The sequence below is a fragment of the Bombina bombina genome, chromosome 1 (assembly GCF_027579735.1).
Source record: "Bombina bombina isolate aBomBom1 chromosome 1, aBomBom1.pri, whole genome shotgun sequence".
Lineage (NCBI taxonomy): Eukaryota > Metazoa > Chordata > Amphibia > Anura > Bombinatoridae > Bombina > Bombina bombina.
The window spans coordinates 764,920,149-764,934,552 of record NC_069499.1 but is presented as its reverse complement, the minus strand read 5'-3'; the positions used below and the strand labels follow the sequence as shown (position 1 = coordinate 764,934,552).

General features: G+C 36.6%; 1 protein-coding gene across 1 annotated transcript; it reads left to right on the top strand.

The window, feature by feature from the left end:
* The first annotated feature begins 7 nt into the window (after nucleotides 1–7).
* On the top strand, nucleotides 8–11,446 carry LOC128645963 (cytochrome c oxidase subunit 7B, mitochondrial). The gene is made up of 3 exons (XM_053699332.1): nucleotides 8–137; nucleotides 2,170–2,294; nucleotides 11,226–11,446. Exons 1-3 carry the CDS (start codon nucleotides 101–103, stop codon nucleotides 11,304–11,306), a joined length of 243 nt encoding a protein of 80 aa, XP_053555307.1. The 5' UTR covers nucleotides 8–100; the 3' UTR covers nucleotides 11,307–11,446.
* Nucleotides 11,447–14,404: the final 2,958 nt, after the last annotated feature.

Genomic DNA, 14,404 nt, shown 5'->3' with positions numbered 1-14,404 from the left:
GTGAACGTTACTAAAATGGGCGGAACTTGATGTAGGATATCCGGAGAAGCCATTTTGTTTTTCCCCATTTGTTTCAAGGGTAACAGAGGAAGGCACAGACATGTTTCCCCTCGCTAGATCTGCACTTTCCTTGACAGGTATGTTTGGGGTTTCAGCCTGAGAGGGTTCCAGTGACATCATATGTTGTTGTTTGGCAGAGAAATAGGAAATGGTCGGGTGTATTAGAGGGTCACAAAGCATTGCACCCTCCTCTGTAATGTTATAGATTCAGTCCCAGTGAGAGGGCCACATTATATGACCTGCACTCTATAGGTTACAGTTATTATAATCTGGTAGATCATGGTCTCTGAAAACCCAAATTAGTGGCCGTTTTTTTCACTTGAAAGTGATGGCACGATAGAGAATATAGAAAAACATGTCCATCTCTTCTTATGGCAATTGGCAAGTGTGGATTTTTCACATGTGCACAGTAATGTCAAACGTAATATCCTTGTCTAACTCGCCAAAGGTTCAGTTCCTGTGACACTGTGACATTAATGAACACTATGTATATGTCGGCGATATTCTAGTGTGTGCCCTTAAACTGTACTTTTGGTTCTCTGCTAGTTACGTGACACTTTAGATGTGATTGTTGTCACACCCCAGGAAGTCTTTACAAGCTAGTTGAGTATTAGTATGTGGCTTTGTATTTCTCACTTAATCTATCAATATCTGACTGTTAGAGCATTTTATTGGTGCACCTTTGCTTGTATATTACTGTTTGTTCAACTCCTGCAAATGGATTAAATGCATAGATAATGAACAGTGCATAAGCAGCAACGGGAGCTAGCTGAGGGTAACTGGTGAGCTAAGGACAATTGTGTGTTGCCACCAATCACCAGCTAACTCCCTGAAGTGTAGGGTATGAACATATTTGTTTTCTATCAAAGGATACCAAAATAACAGCTTGCATTTGAAAAAATAAGTCAATTTAATCATCTTAAAATTACACACCGTATCTGAACTGTGCAAGTTTAATTTTGACTTTCCTATCCTTTTAACTCCATGTTAAATATAATGTATTTATCTCACCTCCTTGTATAATATTATATTGGGTATTTGAATCTTTGCTTTTTAAATCAGGTGTTTTTATTTCTTACCGATTTGAATTCCAACTTCAGACCCCTACTTGAGCTAAATAAACCTGTATAGTACATTTTTTTTTTATTTAATGATTGTCACAACCTTCCCCATATTTAAAGGTATAGATACATATTTAGGATCAACAGCAAATTAAAGTTTTTCTGGTTGCAAGGACAGAGCAATGTCATTTCATCTTTAACAGGGATGAATATTTTGCTTCCTTTACTGAACTTGGTAGCAAAGAGTATAAAGTTAATTGGCTATGTGACTTCTTATCACTTCTATTAAGTAGCTTTAGATGTATTTTTATAATTTTATATTCTATCTAATACACTGGTTTTCAAACCTGTCCTTGGGCCTCCCTTACAGGCCAGATTTTCAGGATTACCTTGGATGAGAGCAGGTAAAATAACCAGGTTTGCTAATCAGCTGATTATTTCGACTGCGCTCTAGTTCAGATATCCAAGTGATTATAGCAAAAATGACACACTCTATAACAAATCGGAGCATTTCATATTTCCACTACAATGTCCCTTTAACGATTTGGTAGCACAATATGTGTTTGAGGCTGTAGAACAGGCCTTGACAAATGTATTCAAAATCTAGAAGCCAGCGCACTGTCATGGACTGCTTTTACTGTGCACGGGCACAAGAAGCGCATATATACAATCTGAGTCAACAGCCACTTGACCTAAAGCACCGCCATCTCTTTGGAAAGGAAGTTTGAAGGTGCATAGCATATGTACGTATGCTCCTTGTGCCTTTGCGCAGTAAAACAGTCACTGAAGCAGTGATTGCATTTTTACTAATAAAAGTAACCTGTTAATGCAAACCTGAAATACATTTATGTGCATTTCTGTTGTGACTATTTTGCTTTTTAGAGGCAAAAACTACACAATGTTTAGATGTAAAGATGTTGCTTTAACATAAAGTAGAATTACATTTTTGAATGCACATTTTCTTAACCTGGGATCCGCTACTCCTAACCATTTTCTACTGTTGGGTTACTGATGAAATATATTTCTGATTATTCTTTACTTTCTATAGCTCGTGGAATTCAGAGGACAGTATCAAGGCAGGCCCACCACAAAGCAGGACCTAATTTCCATGATAAGTATGGCAACATCGTTCTGCTATCTGGAGCTGTGTTCTGTACTGCAATCTGGTCTTATGTGAGTATTTCTGCACTTCAGTTTGATAATGTTTAAAACTAAATATAATAGATTTACATACCAAATTACAAATGACCCATAGAATTTTATATGTGAACTAGGCTTTCTATTCTACCTCCTGTCATATGTTCTCTTTTGACTGTACCAGCAACTTCTAATCTGCACCTCCCTTCCCTTTTTATTATAATGCTTTTTATATTTGCTTCATAATTACACATATGACTGTTTAAATGGACGTTCAATTCTAAAACTTTATCTTGCATATAAAAGAGCAACAAACTTATTTGTTCTGCATTAATATAAATATTTATTTTTTATTTTATTTTTTAATGCAGAACAAATAAGTTTGTTGCTCTTATATTAAGATATTAAAACTTACAGGAAGTAGATGTTTCTGCATAGCCCATCCCTAGGGACTGACTGATCACTGGCTGATATGGGCAGTTCTCCTGTAGGTCCATTGGTGAACAGGGGACGTCCTCTACGGGGACAGTAGCTCTAGCCCAATCTACATATTTATTGGGTGAGCCAAGGACAAGAGGCACAAATGTGCAGCCACCAATAGCTCCGAGTAGTGCATTGCTGCTCCTGAGCCTACCTTAGGTATTGCTTTCCATCAAAGGATACCAAGGGAAAGTTTAAAATGTTATGCTTGATCACTTTACACTCATGCTTCAGATCTGCTCTGTAGTACTAACATTTCGGAAGTGATATAAAATGTTAGAGCATTTTTTATTATTGCACTGTTTTTCTATATAACTGTTTAACTCCTGCAAAATTATTAAACACGTAGTTGAAGTCAGCCCCGAAGCCTCAGTGCACTACTGGGAGCTAGCTGAACATATCTGGGGAGCCTATTACAAGAGACAAAGGTGAATAGCCACCAATTACCAGCTAGCTCCCTGTACTGAAGTAATACGTACATATTTTTTCACAACTAGGGAACAAAGTACATTTTAAAGCATACGTGAATTTAAGTGTATTTAAATTGCATACTCTTTCTAGCAAGTTTAACTTTTACTTTCTTATTCCTTTAATTTTGACTTTACTGTCCTGTAACCCACAATAGTGTTTAAATACAACATCTCCTATTTGCTAAAAAGTTTTCAGTTCTTTCAAGTACAATATCTTTTTATAATTGAACTGTTTTATGCATCCATATAGTATGGAAGAATTTCCCTTTAGCAAAACTTTAAAACCAAGATGGCAAATAATAATAAAAACTCACTTATTTTTTATTTCTGCTTAGGCAGTGCAGCCTTTAATACAGACCCTATGCATCTTTTATACATTTGTGTAATGTGAATACAATTTCATTTAGCTTTAGGGGTCGATTTATCAAGCTGAGGCGGACAGGGGCGCACATACAGGCCCCGGTCTGCCGCATCTCTCCTATTTTGCGCTTGTGTGCGACGACGCCCCCTGCCTGCACACAGCCAATCACGCGCGGGCAGGAGCTGTCAATCTCCCCGGTCGGACGAGACCAGTAGATTGGAATTCGCCACCTGAGAGGTGGCGAAAGGGTAGGTAAGCAGCGGTCTAATGACCGCTGCTTGTTAAATACGAAGTGCAGGTTCTCTGTGAGAACCTGCAGTCGTAGGCAGGCAAAGCCTGCCGAAGGGATTGATAAACCAACCCCTTAACCTGCACTTACTAAATGTGTAATAACTGCAAAATCTGACGTTAGGTAAAAATATTACAAGGGTGTTTTTGTTTTTTCTTCCTCTGGTATAATTGATTAGCTGTGAGCATGGGCGTCTACAGAATTTTTCTAGAGGCAGGCAAAAAATAAAATGCCCAAGCACACGCATACACATGCATGGGCATCAACAGAAATTTTATATACATTCACAGTACTGTGCAAACGTCTTAGGCAACCATAAGATTTTGTTTTAGCAATGCTATAATGACCATATAATTTCTCAGTCTAATTCTTTATTCGAATACAACCAGAAAATACAAGATATTTGTATGCAGTATTAAAAAAAAAAAATCAGAAAAAAACTGCTTCTATAGGCTAAAGTAAGAAGTAGTTAGTGTGACCTCCCCTTACACTTGAGCAATAGCAGGAACCTGACTCTCGTAAACCTAAATAGAATGGAACCTTAATTAATGTCATTGATAACACCTGTATTTTTCCTATTTCATGTCAAAATGACTGATATGATAAAGGTCTATTACACCAGGTTTGTGTAAGACATGCGTGAGCATTACATACACATGGTATGAGTTTAATGCATTGGAAGCTTCATCGGGATGCCAAGTTGACCCTTCTAAAGTCCTAGGAAGCTTGATCAGGAATGGTCTTTGTGGAAGTGTAGCAGCCAAGAAACCATTTTTTCAGAAGGGGAACAGGGTGAAAAGGCTAAGATATGCTAAAGCTCACAAAAGATTGAAATGAAGATGAATGGGGAAAAAGAGTATTGTGGAGTGTTGATTCCAAGTTTGAAATTTTTGGGTCCAATTGTCTACAATATTTGTGAAGAAGAGTTGGAGAGAGATAGAATGAGTGCTTGCCGCCTTCAGTAAAACATGGTGGAGGGTCTGTCCTGTTTTGGGGCTGCGTTTCTGCCAGTGGTGTTTGCGATTGTCTGAATTGATGGGATCATGAATGCTGAAACGTACAGACAGGTGTTAATTCATCATGCCATTCCTTCTGGAAACCGCCTGATTGGGAATGGTTTTATTTTTCAGTATAACAATACCAGGCACATTGCTAATGGATAGAAAAACAGCTGATAAAACAGGCAGTCATGGACTGGAGTCTAGACCTGAATATTATAGTGGCAGTATTGGATCACCTGTACAGAGAAATAAGACAACCAACCTAAATCTAAAGAAGAACTCTGAAAGTGCTGAAAGAAACCTGGTATGATATACCAGAAGATTACTTCAGGACAGTCTCCTCAAGAGTTCAAGGGAGGTCACACTATATACTGAATAAGCCATTTTGTTCTGAAAATTGAGTTTTGTGTGTGCATTTTCTGTTAGTATCTTAACTTTTTCATTTGTTTTCATTATGTACTTTTTTAATCTATCTGTAATCAATTTTGTATCTTTTTGGATTAGAGTGTGAGGGTTGTGTTTCAATTATACGCCTTTAAGAAATAAAAATGTTTTTCTAAATTGTCATGTGCTGGATAGGATTATCCCTCCTGGGAAAGGGGAACGTAACTTCATCCTCCAGGATCTCTATAATTGTTTTTATATACCATTAGTTTATAACCCCTGTGCATCATTCCTCTGTAATGCATTGTGTATATACAGAGTGAATGAGACCTCTATTATATATATATATATATATATATATATATATATATATATATGTGTGTCCTTTTTAAAAAAAAAATCCATACTATTACACTACTTTGTTTGCCACTAGAGGGTGCTGTTGCATTACCATTCTCTTTGCTAGTGTTGCACCAATACCATTTTTATTTATTTTTTTTAAGACCGAGTACAAGTACTGATACTTTATTTGCTTGTTGTCACAAAGTTGTAAAAACTTGAAGAAATTTCACAATATGTTTATAAATAAAAATATTACAATAAAATATATTAACAATACATAACAAATGTAAAATCACAACCAATTAGTGGCTACAGTGGATATAAAAAGTCTACACACCCCTGTTAAAATGTCTGGTTTCTGTGATGTAAAAAAATGAGACAAAGATAAATCATTTCAGAACTTTTTCCACCTTTAATGTGACCTATAAACTGTACAACTCAATTGAAAAACAAACTGAAATCTTTTTAGGTAAAGGGAAATAAAAATAAAAAAATAAAATATGGTTGCATAAGTGTGAACACCCTTTTATAACTGGGGATGTAGCTGTGTACAGAAATAAGCAATCACGTTCAAAATCATGTTAAATAGGAGTCAGTACACACCTGTCATCATTTAAAGTGCCTCTGATTAACCCCAAATAAAGTTCAGCTGCTCTAGTAGGTCTTTCCTGACATTTTATTAGTCGCATCCTACAGCAAAAGCCATGGTCCGCAGAGAGCTTCTAAAGCATCAGAGGGATCTCATTGTTAAAAGGTATCAGTCAGGAGAAGGGTACAAAAGAATTCCCAAGGCATTAGATATACCATGGAACACAGTGAAGACAGTCATCATCAAGTGGAGAAAATATGGCACAACAGTGACATTACCAAGAACTGCATGTCCCTCCAAAATTGATGAAAAGACGAGAAGAAAACTGGTTTTGGAGGCTGCCAAGAGGCCTACAGCAACATTAAAGGAGCTGCAGCAATATATGGCAAGTACTGGCTGTGTGGTACATGTGACAACAATCGCCCGTATTCTTCATATGTCTGGACTATGGGGTAGAGTGGCAAGACGGAAGCCTTTTCTTACAAAAAGAAAACATCCAAGCCCGGCTAAATTTTGCAAAAACACATCTGAAGTTTCCCAAAAGCATGTTTCAAAAGGTGTTCTGGTCTGATGAAACCAAAGTTTAACTTTTTGGCCGTAATTCCAAAAGATATGTTTGGCGCAAAAACACTGCATATCGCCAAAAGAACACCATACCCACTGTGAAGCATGGTGGTGGCAGCATCGTGCTTTGGGCTGTTTTTCTTCAGCTGGAACTGGGGCCTTAGTCAAGGTAGAGGGAATAATGAACAGTTCCAAATACCAGACAATATTGACACACAACCTTCAGCCTTCTGCTAGAATGCTGAACATGAAGAGGAACTTTATCTTTCAGCACGACAACGACTCAAAGCATACATCCAAATCAACAAAGGAATGGCTTCACCAGAAGATTAAAGTTTTGGGATGGCCCAGCCAGAGCCCAGACCTGAATCAATTCAAAATCTGTGGGGTGATCTTAAGTGGGCTGTGCACAAGGGATGCCCTCACATTCTGACTGATTTAGAGTGTTTTTGCAAAGAAGAGTGGGCAAATCTTGCCTAAACAAGATGTGCCATGCTGAAAAACTCATACCCAAAAAGACTGAGTGCTGTAATAAAATCAAAAGGTGCTTCAATAAAGTATTAGTTTAAGGGTGTTCACACTTATGCAACCATGTTACTTTAGTTTTTATTTCCCTTTACCTAAAAGATTTCAGTTAGTTTTTTAATTGAGTTGTGCAGTTTATAGGTCACATTAAAGGTGGAAAAAGTTCTGAAATGATTTATCTTTGTCTCATTTTTTTACATCACAGAAACCTGACATTTTAACAGGGGTGTGTAGACTTTATATATTATATATATATATATATAATTATTTTTCACATCCCCACGACTTATACCATTAAAAGGTTAACCGATTACCTTTCCAACGGTGGGTCTTGGGGGTCTGTAGCTGCTTACATGCCTGAGATACAGGCTTCTAAGCAGCATGCCCTATTTCCCTAGACTATTGTATTTTTTTTTTTAAGTAGTTGTGCGGTGACGTCATCACGCAAAACGTGAAGCCACGGCGATGCCTGTCACTATGAAGGCAAGATCACCAGGGTAGAAGCGGGTGGGAGCCTCTAGATCTTCCTCAAGGTTTGGGAGAGTGCTAGCGACGGCTCTGAGCCGTCGGTAGCGCCTGACTGAGACAATTTGCGACGGCTCAAAACCGTCATTAGCACTCAAGGGGTTAAAGTCTATGGAGTTGGAAATGTGAACAGAGCATTGGTAAAGCTTACCAATCAAATGTAATCTAAATCTAGTCCTATAACTGTAGGATGAGTGTTCATAGGAATTTACTTTAATATGTCCTATGAACACTCTTCCTGCAGTTATATAAGCCAAGGATGTTCCTCAGAGTACAGTATGTTTTTTGATCATAATTGTGCAAGATGAGAACTAGCAATTTTGAATACATTTTTCAAAAGTTAGTGGCAAGTTCTTTTTACGGAACAGAAGCATCTGTGCATGTTCTGCTATAAATTCTGTTTCTTTTCAGTAAGGATGTATGACGCTAAGCTCAACAGTCTTTCACTTTCCACACTGTGGCAGAAAGATATATATTTTTGGGCAATTAAATCTGTTTAACTGCCCAGTAACTCAGGTGTTTGTCTGAATGAGGTACCGTGATCTCTCTCTCAGGTAGGCTTCCAGCTGCATATTAGCAGCTTTTGAAGCACTGCTCTCGGACGTACAAAAATACAAATAACAGCAATTTTTATTGGCAGAACAGAAGTGAACAATTCTCCACTCCAGCTTAAAATGAAATGGGAACATGAAGTTTGAAAAAAACGCCACAAGATGGTGTATGGGTAAGATCTGGAGGTATTGGTGCATTTACACAAGTACTGGTGCTAGTACTTGGTATCGGTACCGATACTAGTATTGGTGCAACCCTACCTAATTTCATTAAATGTTTAAACATTAAATTGGGGCCTTTTTATATATGTGACTAGATTATTTTTACTAAACAGGGTAATTTTATATTAAAGCCCCAAATTACTAAAGCTTTATTTTATCCAATTAGTACATATTGGGGGGGGGGGGGCGGCAAAAAACTTACTTGTTCCTAAATTTTGCCCTCGTTTTACGTTCTGACTTACGTATTTCAGAGCTTCACTATTTACTTGAATTTTCACACACACTGTATTTGCTAAAATGTCTTCAAAATAATTAATATGTTCTTAAAGGGACCTGTTTCCAATATGCTAAATCACATAAGTGATAAAAGTAAGAAAAAGGGAATTAAACAGCGCTTGCTACCTGGGTGGAGGAACTTATCACAATATTGGTGAATAATACAATGAAAATGTTAATTATAAGAATCAAAATACAGCATGAAACATAAAATTGACAGAGATAAAATAAAATCATGCACTTGTGATGTTAGGATGAATCGAAACAAATATATAAAAAATAAAAACAAAGTAATTTAAAACAAAAGAAATCTCACCCTAAACCACAAAGGTTTACATACAGCAAGATAGCCAAGAGACCGGTTGCAGCTGAATTACCGGAGGTGTCCTTCGAGCCACCTGGAGCAGGGTAGAATCCAAAAAGTATCTGAGAAAATAAAGTGCAACCAGAATCAAGTGTAGGTTATTAAAAATGGGTACACAACACTACTGTATTGCACTTACAATGTAAAAAAGTCTTTATTGCATATCAATTAATCCCTACGGATCTTCCAGCAAGATGAAGGATAATACAAAGTAATAACGATAAAAGTTAAAATTGAAAAAAGTGTCACTCATTCAAAATCCTCTTCCTCTCAGCCCAGGCCATTGAGATTCACGCTACAGGCTAGAGTCACACGCGGGGCGTGAGGATGTATGCTGTGAGCGTTGGAAATTGAGACTCGCTGGAAGAGGATTTTGAATGAGTGATAGACTCACGGGGGGGCCTTTCAATTTTAACTTTTATCGTTATTACTTTGTATTATCCTTCATCTTGCTGGAAGACCCATTGGGATTAATTGATATGCAATAAAGACCGTTAACATTGTAAGTGCAATACAGTAGTGTTGGGTGCCCATTTTTAATAACCTACACTTGATTCTGGTTGTGCTTTTTCTCAGATACTTTTCACATAAGTGATGCAGCATATCTGTAAAAAGCTTACTAGAGAGTATATCACATGGAACATCTGTGTAAAACTGGAGAATTTGTACTTGAGGCGGTCCCCGAGTCAGGTGTTCTGACTGGAATAGGGTGCAGTACCTAAGGATGACTGGTGTTCCCCTGGATTAAAGGGACACTGAACCCAAATTGTTTCTTTCATGATTCAGATAGAGCATGAAATTTTAAGCAACTTTCTAATTTACTCCTATTATCAATTTTTCTTCGTTCTCTTGCTATCTTTATTTGAAAAAGAATGCATCTAAGCTTTTTTTGGTGGATGAATTTATCCACCAATCAGCAAGAACAACCCAGGTTGTTCACCAAAAATGGTCCAGCATCTAAACTTAGATCCTTGCATTTCAAATAAAGATACCAAGAGTGAAGAAAATTTGATAATAGGAGTAAATTAGAAAGTTGCTTAAAATGTTATGCTCTATTGGAATCACGAAAGAAAAAATTTGGGTTCAGTGTCCCTTTAAGGTACCAAATTTACAAACTGTCCTATGAATTTACACACATTATATTGAGGGAAGTAAAGTGACTGCAAGATGCATGCTCCCTTGCAAGTCCTAATTGTGGCTACTGAAGACATTGAGGTAAAATCTTGCTTTTTTACATAAATCTGTTCATGTGATATTTTCTAGTCAAATTTTTACAAATATCACTTTCAAGTGAATTAGAATTTGAGTATGTATCTGGTTTGTACATCTGATACTGTTTCCACTTCATAGAAAACTCCCAGGAAAGCCAGAATCATCTTTCTGTAGCAATTACATTTTTAATACAAATATTTTGCTCTAAGTTGTATTTTAATTGGTCAGTGATTAGAGTATTCTAAGAGGTAGTAAATACTGTATGGGACTTTCCTTTGTCACATCAAACGTATAATATGTTCTTCAACTATAACCTCTTCCCGTGCTAGACTGCAGGACTTCTGTCGTGCAGCACCTACCTTCTGGAATGCTCTCCCTCGTGCTGTCAGACTTTACCCTAAGCTTTCTTTTTAAATGCTTCCTGAAGACATTTTTGTTCAGAGTAGCCTAGCCCCCATCTCAGTAATAAATGATTTCCACTTACCTAATACTTTCCCTCATCTAACTCTGTATTATCATTCTCACTCTTTCAGTCCTAACCTTCTGTTCCTCAACCTCCTACCCTTCTAGATTGTAAATACCCACCAGAATAAGGCTCTCAATTCCTCCTGTATGTGTTTATCAAATTTTTCTTGTCTCTTACAAATTTTATATCATTGTTTTATTTAAATGAATTGTACCCATGGACAGCACTGGTGAAAATGTTGGCGCTTCATAAATAAAGTATAATAAAAAATAAAAAAAATACTGACATGGTGACTTATAAAAGGGACAATTAGACCAAGTAATACTATGTGTATTTATTATTTCAGGTGATTACACAAACAGGGATAACATGGAACCTCTCTCCTGTCGGCAAAGTCACTCCAAAGGCATGGAATAACCAAGAATGACCGACAGATGACGTTGTCTAAATGTGTTCCCAGAACTTGTGCTGCACCTATGCTGTGTACATAAAAGCATATATTTGCTCCCTTAAAATTGTCGTTTTATGGTAATGAGTTTCTGTTATAATAAATAGACCAAAATTTAACTTGAGTGAGTTTTTTTTTTTTTTTTTCTTCCTCTGTCATGACATTGTTGCAGGGTGCAGTATATTTCAGGAGGAAGGTATTTTACACAGATGACTAAACCGAATTGATTTCCTCTCATTTAAATTCTTTCACAACTTATCTTAATTTTATACCCTATGCACAATTGGTGTTTAATTCTTGCTTTACTGCCACATATGAAGCATTGTATGATAGTCAAGACTGAAATGTGCACGAGTTTCAGTTTTGAATAAGTATTTTTGCAATACGTCTAATTAGCAGAAATGTTTAAAAGTTATTGCTGTCTCTGGGGCATATGTACCTATGCTTTCAGTGTCCTGATCACACCCTTTCAAACACTACAACTACCTTGAACAGTCATAGGGTTTGAATACAGGCGCAATGGGCAATCACAGTATGATGTATTGTATTATTTATATATATATATATGTGTGTGTATATGTATATATATATATATATATATATATATATGTATATGTGTGTGTATTATTTTTTTATATATATATATATATATATATATATATATATATATATATATATATATATATGTGTGTGTATTATTTATATATATATATATGTGTGTATTATTTTTATATATATATATATGTGTGTATTATTTTTATATATATATATATATGTGTATTATTTTTATATATATATTTATTTATATATATATATATATATATATATATATATATATATAATCTCTATCCATCATCATCTCTATCATCTCTATCCATCATCATCTCTATCATCTCTATCCATCATCATCTCTATCATCTCTATCCATCATCATCTCTATCTCTATCCATCATCATCTCTATCCATCATCATCATCTCTAATCCATGAAACCGTAATGGCGTTTACTGGAAGTATTTTTGTTTATTCATATAGTACACTGCAAAAATGTTTCTAATCAAGGCTGAAAAGCCCTTGCACGAGTTAGCTTTAACTATAAATGGAATAAAGAAAACGAGGCTCAAATATTAAAGTGTACGTTTTTTTTTAGTGTTGGCTCAATCACACGCTAATGAGCTACTCACTAGATGAAATGTATTTTAGCGAGTAACACCTATCGCCTCAGAAGATATCAAACCAATCAGTCAGAAACAAACAGAACCGCCAGTCTGGACGTCGGCATTTTAGTTGGGAACAAACCAAATATTGTATTTTGCAAAAATGATTTAAAAAAAATATTTTCCTAGTAAATTTAGGAAGCTTAAAGGGACAGTCTACTCCAGAATTGTTGTTGTTTAAAAATAATCCCTTTATTACCCATTACTCAGTTTTGCATAACCAACAGTTATATTAATATAATTTTTACCTCTGATTACCTTGTATCTAAGCCTCTGTAGACTGCCCCCTTATCTGGGTTCTTTTGACAGGCTTGCATTTTAGCCATTCAGTGTGGACTCTGGTAACTCCAAAGGAGTGAGCACAATGTTATCTCAATAGCACACGTGAACTAGCGCTGTCTAGCTTTTAAGAGCTTAGAAATTAGCATATGAGCCTACCTAGATTTAGCTTTCAACAAGGAATACCAAGAGAACCAAACAAATTTGATGGTTAAAGTAAATTGGAAAGTTAAAAAAAAGAGAGATAAAATACCAGCACTAGTAAACTTCTTACTTAAAATAGTTTCCAGACGTGTGTAATAGGAAGTATCAGCACACTGTATGGGAAAAAACTAAACTGCCTGGAATAGTGTTCTGATAGATATACACCTCTATTCTAAATCCATCCATTACAGGTAAAATATAATAAATCAATTGTACCCTGAGTAATCAAAACCTATATCAGTAGATGTAAAATCCAGATACAGTATAACAATATATGAAAACAGAAGACATAGAAAATGCCAAAAATAAATGTATATGAAAAACACACTGTACTTGGTACCACTCTCCCTGTCATTCCACTGTGGAGTGAAAAGGGAAAATATCCCTGTAAAAAGTCATCTCAATAGAGGACACAAAACAAATCCAGTATCAGTCCAGTATTCTTATCCCAAGTCAGTGCAGCTATCTGTGAAGGAATCCGTTTCAGAGAAGAAATCCTGGACAATGAACTAAAAGAAAAGACAAAAGCGTTTTAATGTAACAAGACTAAAAGCGCAAGTGAAAATCCAAGAGCAACATAAAAAAGCCTTCAATAAGCTATAATGTAGCAATGCGTCACCCAGTAGTTTACTCGGTCATACGTGAATGTCACAATTCCAATATATCCAGAACCGTCCAACGAGAGCCTAAAGGTAAGCGGAGAATCAGTTTCGTACAGGAGGTAGGCAAATTTTGTCCTTAGCACAACGATCTACTCTCCTCCCAACCTTGATGCATTTCCTCCCGACGGACTTTTTCAAGAGGCAATTAGTCTTCCAACTTACAGTGCACTGCGTCCTGCTACAGCTGCTCCTGTCTGGCTGCTGCGAAGAAAAATGTGACGAACACCAAATCCCATAAGGGCCCTTCCCACTTAAGCCTAAAAGTTACACAAAACAGCATAGACAAAATGAACAGAGAAAGTCCATATAATCCAGGATGAGAGGCAGCTCTCTGTCAAATCCTGATACTTGGTGATCTGCAGAGAAAGAAACGGAGGCGCCACAATGGCCTAGTACCACCGACACAGAAGATATTGGTGAAAGAAGCTGGAAATATACTCACAAACGTTGAGCACCCAATGGTGCTAGCAAAGCGGACTGGAACTTTTTAGCAGTGGTCTAGCTCACTGATCCCCACCGACAATCCTATCAGATCTGATAATCTGAGAAGGCGATGCCATTAATAAGGCACTGCATGGCGATAGATTCTCGTATAATGTGTTGTAACTCGTGGTCTGGTGATGCTTTCTGAAATCTTTGATTCAGATAATGTTGTAAATCCTGGTTTAATCTGCTTTCTGTATTCCTTTTTTTGCAAGACCGGTCTTGACTGCAAGA

Bases quoted from the DNA above. Each gene is read 5' to 3' on its own strand.
- LOC128645963 (XM_053699332.1), top strand. From the start codon at position 101: ATGTTTCCCCTCGCTAGATCTGCACTTTCCTTGACAG. The intron at 138-2,169 runs GTATGTTTGGGG...TACTTTCTATAG, and splicing joins ATCTGCACTTTCCTTGACAG to CTCGTGGAATTCAGAGGACA. The intron at 2,295-11,225 runs GTGAGTATTTCT...TTATTATTTCAG, and splicing joins GTACTGCAATCTGGTCTTAT to GTGATTACACAAACAGGGAT.